General features: G+C 36.9%; 1 protein-coding gene across 2 annotated transcripts in view; it reads right to left on the minus strand.

The window, feature by feature from the left end:
* Positions 1-9,553: 9,553 nt before the first annotated feature.
* Positions 9,554-19,187, minus strand: part of LOC138445354 (mitochondrial adenyl nucleotide antiporter SLC25A24-like) — an 86,312-nt gene continuing 76,678 nt past the window's right edge. For both annotated transcript variants that reach the window (XM_069599284.1, XM_069599294.1), the window contains 2 exons: positions 10,887-11,037; positions 9,554-9,735 (listed from right to left, as the gene is read on the minus strand). In XM_069599284.1, coding sequence (XP_069455385.1) covers positions 9,554-9,735; positions 10,887-11,037 — 333 coding nt within the window. The remainder of the gene's footprint in view (positions 9,736-10,886; positions 11,038-19,187) is intronic.

Genomic DNA, 19,187 nt, shown 5'->3' on the forward strand with positions numbered 1-19,187 from the left:
CTGGCAAGCTAGAGAAAATGAATCCTAGATGGGAAAAAACAAGAAGCCAAAAATGGCTCTCTCTCATCACAGGCCTTTTGTCTGTGGCAGGTCTGAGCAGAGATAGAGAAAGAAATTTTAGTTTAAATCAAGATTGAAGTTTTGATGACTGTGCTAGGCCAGACATTTTATTAATTGAAAGCGATAAGAAAAGTTGTGAGATTTGCCCTGAAGTTCATCTAGAGCAAACAAAGAACCAGCCTCACAAAATGAGTTCAAAGAGACTCCGGGAAAAGTCACAGAGGCCTTTACATCACACAAGTTACAGTTGTTCCCATACCTAAAATACTCAGCTACAATACCATCTCATACCTGTTAGAATGGCTGTTAACAAAAAGACAAGAATAACAAGTGTTGGTGAGGATGTGAAGAAAAGGGAACCCTCATGCACTACTAGCGGGAATGTAAACCAGTATAGCCAATGAGGAAAACAGTATGGGGATTAGTCCAAAAACTAACAATAGAACCACCATATGACCTACTTGGCGCTTCCTAGGTGGTGCAGTGGTAAAGAATCCACCTGCTAATGCAGAAGGTGCAAAAGACACAGGTTCAATCTCTGGGTCGGGAATATCCCCTAGAGTGAGAAAGGGCAACCTGCTCCAGCATTCTTGCCTGGACAATTCCATGGACAGAGGAGCCTGGCTGGGCTACAGTCCGTGGGGTCACAAAGAGGCAGACATTACTGGGCAACTGAGCGTGACCCAGTTAACCCACTTTTGGATTTTTATCCAAAGGAAATAAAACCCTAATCTAAAAAGATATATGCACAGTGAGCTCCAACAGTCATCTTGAAATTGGTCATGTGGTGGTCTGATCAGCATCATCTTGATTGTTTTAAGCATTAGTTAATCTTCATTTCTAGGGCTGATTTTTCCCACTTTCTTGAGGCCAGTTCTTGGAACTATGCAAGCTGGAGCAGCTTATCTCATGGCTACAGTCTGGTTATCATACAGTTAGCTTTTTCACTCTGGTTATAGTAACTGCAAGACAACTCAGGAATGTGCATCAGACACTGTTATCTGTGTCCTTCAGGGAGGAAATAAAGATTCTGTGATGCTGTTGTCCTGATCATTAACTGCCTGAGCACTTGTTTTGTGTGTGTGACAGAGAGAGACTAAGAGGAGTCCTGGGCGACTACAGATTTTTTTACAAAGAGGCAGGCGACATAGAGGGGCTTTCATACCTCGGAGGGCCCTGCACGGTCTTGCTTGGTTTCAAAATGAATTGAGGCAGCTGTTAGAGAAACATCCTAAATTCTAGACACTTTACATATATAATTCTCATTTAAGTCCTATAACAATCCTCCAAAGTAGGAATTAATAACCCCTCTTTTTTTTCCACATATATGATGCCTATCAAGAAGACTGGGTGACTTTCTCAAAAAACAGAGTCATGATACATATTCATGTTTATCTGGTCCCAACAAACACGTCCTTTCTAAAGGTCACATTAGTTCCTGTTTCTGAAATCTTTAAATTCCAGATAATTTATCAAAAATCTCTGAGCTCTAGTTTCTTTGTGGACAAGATTGGATTAAAAATGCCTGCTCTCCTTCCTTCTAAGGATATTGGAAGAATCATGAGATAATACATTATATATTATAATGAGGAAAGGAACAATACCTTATTGTTCCTTCCTCTGCAGACAGATTTATATTGGAGGTAATCATATGAGGGGATTATGAATATAATCATAAATTGCTTGGGATATACTATACTAAAAGTCATTATATCTTCTCTGAAAAACATTTAGAAATGGAAATGCTTGCCTTAAATATGTTTACTGGTCCACGAACATAAAACAAAAGTAGAGAAAGGAAATAATTTCTTTTTCACTTGTTCACTGAAACAAAAAATGTATTTGGATTATGCAAGTCATTGCTGCTGCTGCTGCTAAGTTGCTTCAGTCGTGTCTGACTCTGTGAGACCCATAGATGGCAGCCCACCAGGCTCCCCCGTCCCTGGGATTCTCCAGGCAAGAGCACTGGAGTGGGTTGCCATTTCCTTCTCCAATGCATGAAAGTGAAAAGTGAAAGTGAAGTCGCTCAGTCATGCCCGACTCTTAGCGACCCCATGGACTGCAACCCACCAGGCTCCTCCATCCATGGGATTTTCCAGGCAAGAGTACTGGAGTGGGGTGCCACTGCCTTCTCTGATGCAAGTCATTACCAATCTAATAATTATCTTGGCTGCAGTAACCCAGACTGTACATGAAGGACGTGGAGGAGGGCTGGCCACTATGTGTACCTGTTTGAATTTTCTTTGGGCAAATTAGTTAAGCCTCAGAATAACTTCCTGTTGCCTACACAACATCCTGCATAGACTTCCTTATAGCCTTTTGAGATATGTCAGGGTGAGTAACTAAATACCATTGTAAACAACACTTCAACTTTCAGTGAGGCATTACCATCCTCTCCCTAGGAAAACAAAGGTTATTTATGAGAAAGAGAGGATGACTAAGAAAACTGACTATTATAAAATTACTAAGTTTTTAAAAATGCATTAAAATATGCCTATTTTAGTTACCTTTTTATTCTGTTTGAATGCAAAGGCATTTAATCTTAAATGCAAGGCTTCATTAGCCACCTGTGTTATACTAACATTTTTTCAACCATTTAAAAATTCTCTCCTTTATACCAATTTCTTTTGCTATTTTTAACTTACCTATATAATTTCATTTCTGATCACAAAATGATACATGTTTATTGTATGGAAAATACAGAAAAATCACAGAAGGAACGAAGCATGATGTCACTATCCAAAGGTTTAACTTAGATGTGAACTTCCTCCCTCCCCTGTCTTTTGTATAACTGCTTTACCGCATATTCCTATTTTTCATTAAAGTAATCTCAGATTACATATTACTATTTTCAATACTGCTTTTCCTAGTTCATATAGTACAGCCATTTTTCCATGTCATTAACACTCCTATATCATTATATCAAATAACTGTTTGATACTGTATCATGTTATGTTTAAATATTTTGTTAAACATATTCATTATTACAATTCTCTGCTATTATAAACAATGAAAAATATAAACTCTCTAAAAGATAAATCTTAACCTATTTTCCTCTCTCTTCCTCTACTGCTTTTTTTGGCATTACATGACTATTTCCTACATAAAATGGCCACATCTTAAGAGGGTGTTGGCTCTATAAAGGGTTTTTATTTCATTAATTCACCAAATACTCAACAAGAAGCTTGTATTGATAGGCTATATTGCTTTAACAATATAGACCCAAAAGTGTAACCATCTAAAAGTAATTATTTCTCACTCACATAATAGTACTACATAGGTGTTTCTGGTCACAGTTAGCTCTCCTCCATGCAGCTTCAGGAAATCTAATTTCAGTCTTAGAAACAGTACTTATCATTTCCACTCACATTCCACTGGAAAGAACTTCACCATATGTCTACCCTGACTACCACGGATGCTCAGAAATCTTTAGGTGTATTTTGAGGAAGAAAGGGAGATTGCATATTTTTTGGACACCCAGCCATCTCTAAATTAGGAAATATTTTTCTGTGGGTAGCTCGATATTCTGGAATTAACTCCCTAATTTACAAGCAAAAATCTTAAGAAGCTTTATTTTAAAAAATTAAGCTATATATATACTTTCACAAAAGAAAAATTAAAGCAGGCTACAGTGTCACAATGCCTTAAAATTTTTTTATAGACCCACAAAATTTAGAGTAGGCTTTTCTTTCCACGATCACCTGTAGGAGCTATTCCACTAAAGTCTTTATATTACCTTGTGCTTCATAGTACGTCTGCTGCACCACTATTTCTTGGTATTCTTAATCTATCCTCCCCTGAGGTGGTTATTGAGGTCATTATACTCATATGGTCCTTCCCTCGACATAATCTGTGATTTTCCTATGGCAGTGTTCTACTGGTCTGACTTTTCCAGTGATAAGATAAAATTTTATGTTTTCACATAGCCCTGTGTCTTCCTTAACCAGACTTCTTTTTAGTCATTCACGGAACCCATAGCTTTTATAAAAAGGACTTTTAAAAACTGTTTCCTTCCTGATGTTTTCAGTGATTATAGTTATTTTAAAGGAGATATAGCAGATGTCAGGGCAGAAATCAATTCCTTCCTCTTAAGGCTTTTCTTCTCTGATTATAGATCCACTACCTTGGCTAAGAAAAATCTCTGGTGAGGCTGGTGGAAGTATGAAATTTAATGGAACACCATTACACTTCCTAAAGCTCAGTTGCTACTCTATACAACAAGGAAAGTCAACTACACTAATTGATTACAGGAAAATCACATCAATGACAGTTTTCACTTGTCCTTCTAGTAATAGGTCTGAGAATTCAAGTGTATTGAGGAGTTTCTAACTCCCTCTGTTCAGTTCAGTTCAGTAGCTCAGTTGTGTCTGACTCTTTGTGACCCTACGGACTATAGCACACCAGGCCTCCCTGTCTGTCACCAATGCCCAGAGTTTACTCAAACTCATGTCCATTGAGTTGGTGATGCCATCCAACCATCTCATCTTCTGTTGTCCCCTTCTCCTCCTTTCTTCAATCTTTCCCAGCATCAGAGTCTCTTCAAATGAGTCAGTTCTTCACATCAAGTGGCCAAAGTATTGGAGTTTCAGCTTCAACATCAGTCCTTCCAATGAATATTCAGGACTGATCTCCTTTAGGATGGACTGGTTGGATCTCCTTGCAGTCCAAGGGACTCTCAAGAGTCTTCTCCAACACTATAGTTCAAAAGCATCAATTCTTCGGTGCTCAGCTTTCCTTATAGTCCAACTCTCACATCCATACATGACTACGGGAAAAACCATAGCTTTGACTAGATAGAACTTTGCTGGCAAAGTAATGTCTCTGCTTTTCAATATGCTGTCTAGGTTGGTCATAACTTTTCTTCTAAGCAGTAAGCATCTTTTAGTTTCATGGCTGCAGTCACCATCTGCAATGATTTTGGAGCCCCCCAAAATGAAGTCTCTCACTGTTTCCATTGTTTCCCCATCTATTTCACATGAAGTGATGGGACCAGATGCCATGATCTTAGTTTTCTGAGTGTTGCGCTTTAAGCCAACTTTTTCACTCTCTTCTTTCATTTTCATCAAGAGGCTCTTTAGTTCTTCTTTGCTTTCTGCCATAAGGGTCATGTCATCTGCATATCTGAGGTTATTGATATTTCTCCCAGCAATCTTGATTCCAGCTTGTACTTCATCCAGCCCAGTATTTCTTATGATGTATTCTGCATAAAGGTTAAATAAGCAGGGTGACAATATACAGCCCTGACGTACTCCTTTCCCAATTTGGAACCAGTCTGTTGTTTCATGCCCAGTTTTAACTATTGCTTCCTGACCTCCATACAGATTTCTCAAGAGGCAGGTCAGGTGGTCTGGTATTCCCATCTCTTTAAGAATTTTTCACAGTTTATTGTGGTACATATAGTCAGAGGTTTTGGCATAGTCAATAAAGCAGAAATAGTTGTTTTTCTGGAACTCTCTTGTGTTTTTGATAATCCAACAGATGTTGGCAATTTGTTCTCTGGTTCCTCTGCCTTTTCTAAATCCAGCTTGAACATCTGGAAGTTCACAGTTCACAGTTCTGTAGTTTATCATTAATATCCCATCATCAATACTAATGTAATTAACAACATCATCATAACAATCATCTACTGGGCAGAAAATCAAATTATCTAGTAAAAATATTTCACACAAACCCTATGACAAGTGAAACAGTGTCATTAGCTATTCCTTTAAATAGCTAATGCATCTGTGCATTCCCCTTTACCTTCAATTTTTCTAAGTGAGCAAGGAGAGGGAAGCCATCAGAGCTTAAAGTATGGGATTAACTCAGTATGTGTTCAATGAGAGCAATACCACTTCCTAGGAAGCAACTTGAAAATTTATGAAAGAATTTTAAAATTATTTTTAATAAAAAAATAATTTTGGAATAGTTTTAGATTTACAGGAAATTTGTGATAATACAAAGAATACTGCGGTATCTCATGCCCAGTTTCCTCCTGTTATTAACATTTGTAATTAGTAAGGTACATTTGTCACAAAGAAGCAATATTGCTAAATTATTAACTAAAACCCACACTTTATTCAGATTTCATTATATTTAACCTACTGCCCCTTTTATTTTCCAGGATCCCACCCAAGACACCACATTCAATCTAGTCATCATGTCTCCTTAATTTCCTATTGGCTTGGCTACGAGGGTTCTCAGATTTGTTTTTGATGATCTTGAAAAACTTTGATGACAGTTTTATGGAGTACTAATCAAAGAATTTTGTAAACTCTCTCTCAATTTAGATTCTTCTGATGTCTTCCTCATAATTATGGGGTTTTGGGAGGAAGACACAGAGGCAAATTGCCATTCTCATCACACGGTATTGGTAGTACATATTATCAGTATAACTTAGCTGATCCTGACTTTGACTAGCTGGCTGAGGCAATGTTTGTCAGATTTCTCCAATTAATCTAAGTAACTTTTCCCCCTTCCATATTACACTCTTTGAAAGTCATTATGCATAGCCCACACCTAATGAGTGGGGAGTTGAGGAAGAAGAATCTATGTAAATTATTTGGAATTCTTCTGCAAAGAAGAGTTGTCTCTTCTCTCCCATTTATTTATTCAATTATTAATTTACATTAATGTGGACTCATGAATATTTTATGTTGGATTATAATGCCATACTACTTCATTCTGTTGCAAATTTCTCCAGCTTTGGTGATTTGGAGCTCTTCCTGTGGGCTCCCGTGCCCCGTCAACAAATTTCCTTCAGTGTGTGCACATGTGTGGGTTTGACTTTTTGTTTGGTTTGGTTTTGTGAGTACCTCCTTACTTTTTTGGCACTACAAGATGCTTCAGGGTAATCACAGGTACTTACTTCCCCATTCCCAGAACCAGTTATTTCCTGGAGTCCTGCTTCTTTATTGGAGAATGGTATTAGAAACCAAGATTTGGGCATAAGATGAGCAGTGAGCACCCCTCACTGCTACAGGGGTGTTGTTTCCCTGGGGCAATTTCAGCTGATGATGCAAAGAAATATAGGTGTGTATGCTGTAAATACTGCTAACTACAAATGTTCTCTATATGTAACTATCTGTATCTATATTAAGAAAAATATGAGTTCTTACTGATGTCTCCAACAGTAGCCCTTAACACATAGAACAGGGCCTCCTGCTCTTGTTTATCTCTAACCTTCCACTCCAACAGTGAGAAAGGTGGCTCCCATCATCTGCCAACATGTACTTAACTATCAAATTTCAGTATACATGTATGCATGTGTTAGTTGCTCAGTCATGTCCTACTCTTTGCAATCCCATGGACTGTAGCCTGCCAGGGTCCTCTGTTCATGGAATTCTCCAGGCAAGAGTACTGGAGTGGGTTGCCATTCTATTCTCCAGGGGATCTTCCCGACCCAGGGATCAAGCCTGGGTCTCCCACATTGCCGGCAGATTCTTTACCATCTGAGTTACCAGGGAAGCCCACACATATATAGTGGTTTCAGAATTGTTAAACTGTACCTCGTGGGAAGCAACTTTTATCAACTATAGCGTAATGCTTGTGTGCAGTTCTTTTTGCCTTTAGTCTTAACAGACTTGTGGAAGCACATTTTGATGGTCATAATCTTTGTAGGGGTGGCTCTGACATTTATGAGGGAGAACTCAGGAATGCTAAATGTCCTGGAATGTGATGCACAATTCTGTACAAAATATTGCATACATGACTTAAACATCCCACTGGCCATTTGTGCAAGTAAAACCTGTTTATTATCTATTTTTACACTGTTTTAATTTTCATTAAACAGTTCAAGAAAGTAGGTATCATGTAAAGCAAGGGAAAAATCACATTTCTTTTGTTCAGAATGTTACCAAGTAAACATTTATCATTTGGGAAAATAATGTCACTGATGGTAACACTGCATGTGGTGCCAAAGCTGCCAAAACAACTTCTCTGCACCTATTGTTGTCACATTTGTATAATTCTATGTGTGTATACAAACATGCTTATTTATCCTTTATTTTAAATGTCAAATACAAGGAAAAACTGTCTAAAAATTCAACTGAATATATTTTGTCTTACTTGGAGTTCCTGGTTCCACTGAAATGAGGTAGATGCTAAGTTTTTAATTGTTCTACTTCTCCTAGAAACTGGAGGAAAAGTAAAAGGAAATAAAATCCCTTAAATACATTTCAGTGAAAATGGGAGAGAGTAAAAATCTTCCACACACTAAACCTTCCAAGATTGCAGCATCTTGGAACGTGATTACTTTGTTTCCTGGTGATGGAATCCTTTAAAGAATGTTTGCAAGCCCAGGGGTCCTTAACTAGACTGGGTTTAAGAACCCAGCAAGAGGCGATATGACTACACAAAGGCAGTGATTTTAAGTTGTGCCCCTAAGCAATGAAGCTTAGAAAGCTACCTTGGCCTCCTCTATCAGAAAAAGATGTGCTCTGGAGAAAGGATGAAAGTATTCTGGTTAATGGAGACTATTAAGTGCCACTATAGATTAATAACTTTGCATTATGGTATAAACCTTAGACTTGTGAGTAATTTTGGTTAATTTATTACCAAGAAATTGATCACCTTGAGGAAATGAATAAAGTCAAATTCTCATATCAGCAAGGCTAAGTCTCCAGGCCTGGACTGTAGTCTGTTTAGCCTGGCAGTTCTTCAGCTGAGTCCACTGTGGCCAACTGGCCCATTACCACTGTCTCATCACACCTTCATTTAATTCCAGCATAGAATATGATTCTTTTTTTCATAAAACCCAGGAGACAGATTTGGAATTTCAACTGACTCAAGTTGAAATAAGTTGAAATAAGAATTGCTTTTATAAATAATGGATTTAATTTTAAAAACTCAAATATTTTTCAAGCAGAAGATAAAAGAAAATTCCTCCAATGCTAATTTGTTTTCAGTGCTGACTTCCTTTAAACAGCTGAAAGTATCAAGAATAAAAATGAACCAACAATGTTTACATTTGCAAATGAAAGTACCCAGAGAAATAAGCAATGTGTTATCATGTCATCACTATTCCATCTATAATCTGATAGAAGGAATTGTGAAACCCACATTTTATTTTGCTTAAAAGAAGGGAACTAGACTGATCTTTCACAAACATCAATTTTAAATGCACTGATTTTTCTTTTGGTGTATAAAACATTTTCAAGCTCTGCTTTTTCAAAAATTGCTTAAATACAAAAGAGCTAACACAAACTGCTACTACTGACCAAATGTTTTATACACTGTTACTATGGTATCTTCCAACCCAATAAAAACAAGTTTCAAGTTAGGATTCTGAGAGTAGTGGGAAGTGTAAATTGAATCTGTGGATGTGAAGGATTTTAAATCAAAGAACTTTAACAGAATAATTATTTAATATATAGATTTTATAACAGATAAAGAGAAAATATTTTAACAATTACTTGATATCTCTTTCCTTTCAGGAAAAAAAGTCAATTTCTCCTTACAAACGAAGTATTACCTTACAATTAGGTAATTATAACAAAGGAAACAATTTGATATTCTACTTCTCAGTGAATCCCACATGGCCTTTCACTTTTTCAAAAGTCACACAACTAATGCATACTGAGGGAAGCACCTTTATGATGTTTGGCGTGACACCCCTGAAAAATCCCCTTTTTCCTTCTTTGTTATATATATCTTGAATGAGCTGAATCATAGAAGTTGTTCCTTTTTCTTCCAGTGCTACAAAGGAAAAAATCAATGTAATATAACACTTAATCTAAAGATAGTTCAGTGGTTAAAATGAGAATTTATAGAGGCTGAAATTACTTCAGAGTATGCCTCTCTCCCTACCTGTAGAATTTCCTGTGCAGTCCAAACTGTAGTCTCTAGACACATGAAACTACACATTTAAATTAATTAAAACTAAGCAAAACCAGAAAATCAGTTTGTCAATTGCACTAACAACATTTCAATTGCACTAACAACATTTCAAGTGATAACCTTGTGTCATTAATGGCTACCATACTGGATAGTACAAATAAAAAACTACATCACTGCAGAAAGCCCTCTTGGACAGCACTTGAAATTCTTTCACAAAGGACCCCAAAGGAGCATCTGGAATTGTGTATGACATACATAGTTTGATAGAGGGATAGACAGATCTTCACCTGAACTGCAATATAAATAAATAAACAAAAACTCACTAAAAAGAGGAGAAAAAGCATTTAAAAGAAGGTAACTTACCACATGACCCCTTGAATAGTTAACTCAGGATGACAATAGGATTATGTGGGGTTTCTTTTTCTTATCAAAAAGTGACACATGTATTTTCTTATAGTCTAAATTCCTAATATTTCACTTGAGAGAAACAAAAGAGATACCCTCTACTTAATATCTCTTGCTAAATGTACTAGAATACAAAATCACTGCATTCAGTTCCACAAGCGTATTAAGTTCCCGATGCAAACTATGATAAGAGCAGAACTAGGGGGAAATATGTGCATATTGAGCAAATGTTGACTCAATTTGAAGAAAGAAAAATCTTTTCTATTGTTCTGCATGGAACTGCCTAATTTGAAACTCTGTGGAAATCATCAGTAATTGAAGGAAATGTGAAGAGTTCCAAATAAAACATTGGAGAAGAAATAAAATCTAAAATTCACAAGACTCTGCAATAAAACAACAAATCCAAGATTCATGCTTTAAATATCAGAGAATTAGCTTTTGACTTATTTATTAATTCTACCATTTTTATTTTTGAAATCATTAATTTCTACTCATTTAAAACAATTTATTTTTAACGGTCTTAAGTTAGTTCTTACTACTGTTTCATTAAAATTATTTTAAATAACTTTTAAAACTTATGATTATTTCATTTATATAAAACTCACCTTGAGCCTGCATACGAGTTCTAATAAGGTTCAGAGGGAAGCTGGCCATCTGACCACAAGCATGAGACAGTGTACTACATCCCAGCAAAATCACTATTCCAGGGTCTAGAGAGCCTCTTGCGTGTTGTTCTAGCCAACGATTCTTCAAATGCTGGCAGAAAAAAAGAGTAGTAAATATCCTTTAACTACTGTGCAAGTCTAAGCACAGCACAGCAAGTCTAAGTAGAACAAAGTTCATTGCTCACTCAGTTTCAATAAACATTTTTGAGTAGCTTCTTGATTCAAGAATTATAAAGAGCATTTTCATCAACATCATCTCATTTAATCCCTACAGAAATTTGTTAATTTTATAAATTTTATAAATAAAGAAAGTAATTCAGAGACTAATGAATTATCAGGTCAGAAAGCTGAAAAATGATAAGTCAAGCTTGGTAACTTGATTTTAGTAACTGTTCTTTCCAAAATCTTCACAAAAAATTGTTCCTACTCTTCCTTGTATAGAGGAGGCATCTCTGGTGTCCTATTGGGCATCGGGTGCACAGATGTTTTCAAATTAATGATTCATACCATCTCAGTGCGAGTTCCCTGTTTACTCTCTGTTCATGCTTTATTTTGTTTGGCTTGATTGTTTTGGTCTGTGAGGATATTCAAAGACCCAAGCAAAATCTGGAGATTCTCAGAGGGATTAACAGGACACTGCAGAGAAGACTGAATAATGCACTCTAAATTAACAAACCCATTTTTCTCAAATTTTAAGAATGATTCATCTTTCTAGATTTGCTTTTCTGTGAGTAAAAATGGCCAGAAAAGTTATATACAAATAACTGGTTGAAAATATCACTAAGTGTTTAAGAACTATTCATTAATTAAAGGATACAACTCCACCATTATATACTGGGACAATTACTATCGAATATATAATTTGACACTTTTGAAAAACTAAATTTCAAAATGTCCTTACTCAGTGTGCATTTATTACAGTTATGCAATAATAAAGAGAGAAATGTGTAATGGCACTCTGTTGCAACAGCAAAAAGAAATTTAACTGTAAAAATAAAAGAATGGAGGGAACCCAATGTAAGCAGGGACAAACAATTTAATACAATCATAGAAAAGAAAATAAATGTATGTATTGGCCATCTTTCACATAATGGTGGTACCACTTATCAGAAATAACCACTAGGCTTGTACCTAGAGAGATATTTTTCTTGTATTGAGAAAGAATTTTAAGTTAATCTAGTCACATACTCTCAATGTCCTTATAACCAAGGACATTGTTGGTTGGTATATATTCTTAGATATATTCTATATATTGTTATTTACATGGTATATATTGTTAAAGTGATCTACCTGAAGCAGATGAATAGTCATAAAATGAAATGACTGGCTGAAGTAAGGAGAGCAACCTACACTTCACTGGAAGGCTGTTTACACTATCGCTCTTGCCTCTCGCCCCACTCCCCCCCAATTACTACTCTCCTCAATTCTCATTTTCACAACTGTACAATATTATTTCAGTTTTCTTAGCTTTAACTGATATTACATCAGACTTTTCTAGGGAGCTAAAAATCCTGAATTCCAGACTTCTTCCAAGAACAATGAAATCAGAATATCCTAGGATATAGCCCAAGAATCTTATTTCTTAAATATCCACAGACAAATGATTCTAATATGTATATAGAGTTGAAAACAACTATTTTATCAGCACTGAGGTCCTTAATTATTTTTTCAGACCCGCCCCTCTTAACTATGACCTCTTAACTATTCTCTAGCTTTTATGTTACTTATCAGTTCAGTTCAGTTGCTCAGTTGTGTCCAAATATTTGTGACCTCATGAACCGCAGCACACCAGGCTTCCCTGTCCATCACCAACTTCCAGAGTTCACCCAAAACCATGTCAATAGAGTCAGTGATGCCATCCAGCCATCTCATCCTCTGTCATCCCCTTCTCCTCCTGCCCCAAATCCCTCCCAGCATCAGGGTCTTTTCCAATGAGTCAACTCTTCACATGAGGTGGCCAAAGTACTGGAGTTTCAGCTTCAACATCAGTCCTTCCAATGAACACCCAGGACTGATCTACTTTAGAACGGACTAGTTGGATCTCCTTGCAGTTCAAGGGACTCTCAAGAGTCTTCTCCAACACCACAGTTCAAAAGCATCAATTCTTCGGTGCTCAGCTTTCTTCACAGTCCAACTCTCACATCCATACATGACCACTGGAAAAACCATAGCCTTGACTAGATGGACCTTTGTTGGCAAGGTAATATCTCTGCTTATCAATATGCTATCTAGGTTGGTCATAACTTTTCTTTCAAGGAGTAAGCGTCTTTTAATTTCATGGCTGCAGTCACCATCTGCAGTGATTTTGGAGCCCCCAAAAATAAAGTCTGACACTGTTTCCACTGTTTCCCCATCTATTTGTCATGAAGTGAAAGGACCAGATGCCATGATCTTCATTTTCTGAATGTTGAGTTTTAAGCCAACTTTTTCACTCTCCTCTTTCACTGTCATCAAGAGGCTCTTTAGTTCCTCTTCATTTTCTGCCGTAAGGGTGGTGTCATTTGCATATCTGAGGTGATTGAGATTTCTCCTGGCAATCTTGATTCCAGCTTGTGCTTCATCCAGCCCAGCGTTTCTCATGATGTACTCTGCATATACGTTAAATAAGCAGGGTGACAATATATAGCCTTGACAGACTCCTTTTCCTATTTGGAACCAGTCTGTTGTTCCATGTCCAGTTCTAACTATTGCTTCATGACCTGCATACAGGTTTCTCAAGAGGCAGGTTAGGTGGTCTGGTATTCCCTTCTCTTGAAGAATTTTCCACAGTTTATTGTGATCCACAGTCAAAGGCTTTGGCATAGTCAATAAAGCAGAAAGAGATGTTTTTCTGAAACTCTCTTGCTTTTTCAATGATCCAGCAGATGTTGGCAATTTGATCTCTGGTTCCTCTGCCTTTTCTAAAACCAGCTTGAACATCTGGAAGTTCACGGTTCACATATTGCTGAAGCCTGGCTTGGAGAATTTTGAGCATTACTTTACTAGCATGTGAGATGAGTTCAATTGTGCAGTAGTTTGAGCATTCTTTGGCATTGCCTTTCTTTGGGATTGGAATGAAAACTGACCTTTTCCAGTCCTGTGGCCACTGCTGAGTTTTCCAAATTTGCTGGCATATTGAGGGCAGCACTTTCACAGCATCATCTTTCAGGATTTGAAATAGCTCAACTGCAATGCCATCACCTCCACTAGCTTTGTTCATAGTGATGCTTTCTAAGGCCCCCTTGACTTCACATTCCAGGATGTCTGGCTCTAGGTGAGTGATCACATAATCATGATTATCTGGGTCATGAAGCTCTTTTTTGTACAGTTCTTCTGTGTATTCTTGCCACTTTTTCTTAATATTTTCTGCTTCTGTTAGGTCCATACCATTTCTGTCCTTTATCGAGCCCATCTTTGCATGAAATGTTCCCTTGGTATCTCTAATTTTCTTGAAGAGATCTCTAGTCTTTCCCATTGTGTTGTTCCCATTCTGCTGCATGGGCGCAGGAGGGCCAAGAGGAGCTACTCCACGTTCAAGGTCAGGAGGAGCAGCTGTGAGGAGATACCCCTCGTCCAAGGTAAGGAGCAGTGGCTGTGCTTTGCTGGAGCAGCAGTGAAGAGATACTCCACGTCCAAGGTAAGAGAAACCCAAGTAAGACGATAGGTGTTGCAAGAGGGCATCAAAGAGCAGACACACTGAAACCATAATCACAGAAAACTAGTCAATCTGATTACATGGACCAGAGCCTTGTCTAATTCAATGAAGCTAAGCCATGCTGTGTGGGGGCAACCTAAGACGGGAGGGTCATGGTGGAGAGGTCTGACAGGATGTGGTCCACTGGAGAAGGGAATGGAAAACCACTTCAGTATTCTGCCTTGAGAACCCCCATGAACAGTATGAAAAGGAAAAATGACAGGATACTGAAAGAGGAACTCCCCAGGTCAGTAGATGCCCAATATGCTACTGGAGATCAGTGGAGAAATAACTCCAGAAATGAATGAAGGGATGGAGCCAAAGCAAAAACAATACCCAGTTGTGGATGGGATTAGTGATAGAAGCAATACTGTAAAGAGCAATACTGCATAGGAACCTGGAATGTTAGGTCCATGAATCAAGGCAAATTGAAAGTGGTCAAACAGGAGATGGCAAGAGTGAATGTCAACATTCTAGGAATCAGAGAATTAAAAAGGACTGGAATGGGTGAATTTAACTCAGATCACCATTATATCTACTACTGTGGACAGGAATCCCTCAGAAGAAATGGAGTAGCCATCATAGTCAACAAAAGAGTCTGAAAAGCAGTACTTGGATGCAATTTGAAAAATGACAGAATGATCTCTGTTCGTTTCCAAGGCAAACCATTCAATATCATGGTAGTCCAAGCCTATGCCCCAACTAGTAACGTTGAAGAAGCTGAAGTTGAATGGTTCTATGAAGACCTACAAGACCTTTTAGAACTAACACCCAAAAAAGATGTCCTTTTCATTATAGGGGACTGGAATGCAAAAGTAGGAAGTCAAGAAACACCTGGAGTAACAAGCAAATTTGGCCTTGGAGTACAGAAAGAAGCAGGGCAAAGGCTAATAGAGTTTTGCCAAGAGAACACACTCGTCATAGCAAACACCCTCTTCAACAACACAATAGAAGACTCTATACATGGACATCACCAGATGGTCAACACCAAAATCAGATTGATTATATTCTTTGCAGCCAAAGATGGAGAAGCTCTATACAGTCAGCAAAAACAAGACCGGGAGTTGACTGTGGTTCAGATCATGAACTTTTTATTGCCAAATTCAAAGTTAAATTGAAAAAAGTGGGGAAAACCACTAGACCATTCAGGTATGATCTAAATCAAATCCCTTATGATTATACAGTGGAAGTGAGAAATAAATTTAAGGGACTAGATCTGATGATAGAGTGCCTGATGAACTATGGACGGAGGTTCGTGACATTGTACAGGAGACAGGGATCAAGACCATCCGCATGGAAAAGAAATGCAAAAAGCAAAATGGCTGTCTGAGGAGGCCTTACAAATAGCTGTGAAAGGAAGAGAAGTGAAAAGCAAAGGAGAAAAGGAAAGATATAAGCATCTGAATGCAGAGTTCCAAAGAACAGCAAGGAGAGATAAGAAAGTCTTCCTCAGCAATCAGTGTTACTTATAATTCACAGTAAATGTCAGATGTCAGCTTAATTCTTCTTCATAGAGGTGTTTCAAGTTTAAAGTAACTGGTGCAATAGAAAACTGTGAGACAATCATAAAGAGTAAATTCCCAGGTAAGAAAAATGAAGTGATAAGTTTAGAGTAGAATATTTAGAATTTGAGTAATCGCCACAAATAGCTCTGGAGTATAATCAGCTCAGTTTGGGGGTTTTATTGTTCTTTCTTTTTAAAATTAAACTATAGTTGAGTTATAATATTGTGTTAGTTTCAGGTGTACATCCGAGTTTTGTTTATATATAAATTTTCAGATTCTTTTCCACTAGATAAGATATACTGAATATAGTTCCCTGTGCCATACAGTAAATTCTTGTTTATCTATTTTATATACAGCAATGTGTATTTGCTAATTCTATGCTCCTAATTTGCAGCCACTTCCCCTTTGGTAATCAAATAAACCATATGTTTATTTTATGTGTCTCTGAGTCTGTTTCTGTTTTGTAAATTAAATCATTTATACTATTTTTTAGATTCCACATATAAGTGATCAAATTACCAACATAAGTTGACAGAAAAAGCAAGAGATTCCAGAAAAACATCTACTTCTGCTTCATTGACTACACTAAAGCCTTTGACTGTGTGGAACACAACAAACTGTGGAAAATTCTTAAAGAGATGGAAATACCAGACCATCTTACCTGCCTCCTGAGAAATCCATATGCAGGTCAAGAAGCAACAGTTAGAACTGGACATGGAACAAAGGACTGGTTCCAAACTGAGAAAGGAGTATGTCAAGGCTGTATATTGTCACCCTGCTTATTTAACTTTTATGCAGGGTACCTCATGTGAAATTCTGGGCTGGATGAAGCATAAGCTGGATCAAGACTGCCAGGAGAAATATCAATAACCTCAGATATGCAGATTACACCACCCTAATGGTAGAAAGAAAATAAAGTTTTTCACTATTTCCATTGTTTCCCCATCTATTTGGCATTAAGAGATGGGACCAGATGCCATGAAGTGATGGGACCGGACGCCTTGATCTTAGTTTTTTGATTGTTGAGTTTTAAGCCAGCTTTTTCACTCTCCCTTTCACTTTCATCAAGAAAATCTTTAGTTCCTCTTCTTTGGAAAAGTGTCTCTTTAGGACTTGTGTCCATTTTTTGTTTGAGTTTTTTGTTGTTGTTTTTCTTTTCTTTTTTGATATTGAGGTATTTTTACCTTTTAGAAATTACGCCTTTGTCAGTTGCATTGTTTGCAAATATTTTCTCTCATTCGGTAGGATGTACTTTCATTTTGTTTACAGTTTCCTTTTCTGTGCAAAAGCATTTCCCATTTGCTTATTTTTGCTTTAATTTCTTCTGTCTTAGGAGACTCATTTAAGAAAACATTGGTACAGGAAGGGAAATAAGATGGTGGAATAGAAGGACTTGAGCTCACCTTCTCTTAGGAAAACATCAAAATCACAACTAACTACTAAAGAACCATAGATAAAATATTCACAGTACTAGATAAAAGATCAACAAGGACCTAATGTATAGCACAGGAAATTCTACTGGGAAAAGAATTGAAAAAGAAGGGATATGGGTAAATGTATAATTGAATCACTTTGATGTACACCAGAAACCAACACATTATAAATCAACAAACCTACAATATAAAATAAAAAAAGTTTAAAGCAAAATATTGGTATGATTTATGTCCAAGAATGTTTTGCTATGTCCTCTTCTACGAGTTTTATGGGTTCTTGTATTATATCTAACTCTTTAGGCCACTTTGGTTTATTTTTGTGTATGCTGTGAGGAAGTGTTACATGAGGCTGTCCAGCTTTGCCAACAAGACTTGCTGAAGAGGCTGTATTTTCTCCATTGTATATTCCTTTCTCCTTTGTCAAAGATTAACTGATCACAGGTGTGTGTGTTTATTTCTGGGCTCTCTACTGTTCAACTGATCTAGATATATACGTTTTTGTGCCAATGACACACTTTTTGGTTACTGTAAATTTTGTAGTATTGTCTGAAGTCTAGGAGGGTTATGCCTCCACTTTATTCTTTTTCTTCAGTATTGCTTATGCAATTATGAGCCTTTTCTGTTCCATATAAATTTTAGTATTATTTGTTCTAGTTCTGTGAAAAATGTCACGTGTAATTTGATACGGATTGCATTAAATCTGTAGATAGCATTGTATACTATGACCAATTTAACAATATTGATTTTTCCAATCCAAGATATCTTTCCAGTTTTTAAATCATCTTCAGCTTCCTTTATCAATAATTTATATTTCTCAGTGTACAGGTCTTTCACCTCCTTGGTTAGGTTTATTTCTAGGGTTTTTTGACCCCAATTTTAAACAGGAATTTTTTTTAACTTTCTTTTTTTAATATTTCATTGTTAGTGTAAAGAAATTCAGTGATTTCTGAGTGTTAATCTTGTACCAGCTACCTTACTGAATTAATCATTTCTAGTAGTTTTTGTGTGGAGTCTTTAGGGTTTTCTATATAGAGTATCCCGTCATTTGCATATAATGACAATTTTACCTTTTCCCTTCCAATCTCCATATCTTTGGGTGTTTTTTGTTGTTTGATTATTGTGACTAGGATTTCTAATAATATGTTGAATAGAAATGGTGAGAGTGGGCAATCCTTGTTTTGTTTCAGAATTTAGAAAGAAGGCTTTTATAATAGCTTTCACTGTTGAGTATTATATTGCTGTGGGTTTGTCATAAATATTCCCTCTATACCCTTTTGGTGAGAGATGCTATCATGAATGGATGTTGAATTTTATCAAATGCTTTTTCTGCATTTATTGAGATGATCATGTGGTTTTCATCTTTTCTTTTGTTGATGCGCTGCATCACACTGATTGATTTGTGTATGCTGAACCATCTGTCTGACCCAGGGATGGATCCAACTTGCTTGTGGTGTGTGATCTTTTTTCTGTGTTGCTGGGTTTGCAACAAAATGTGTTTGGATTTGTAACAAAAATGTGTTGAGCATTTTTGTATCTATATTCATCAAAGACTCTGGCTTGCAATTTTCTTTTTTTGTAGTATGTTTGATTTTGCTATCAAGGTGACGGTGGCTTCGCAGAAAGGTCTTCC

Source organism: Ovis canadensis, chromosome 1, assembly GCF_042477335.2.
Source record: "Ovis canadensis isolate MfBH-ARS-UI-01 breed Bighorn chromosome 1, ARS-UI_OviCan_v2, whole genome shotgun sequence".
NCBI classification, from domain to species: domain Eukaryota; kingdom Metazoa; phylum Chordata; class Mammalia; order Artiodactyla; family Bovidae; genus Ovis; species Ovis canadensis.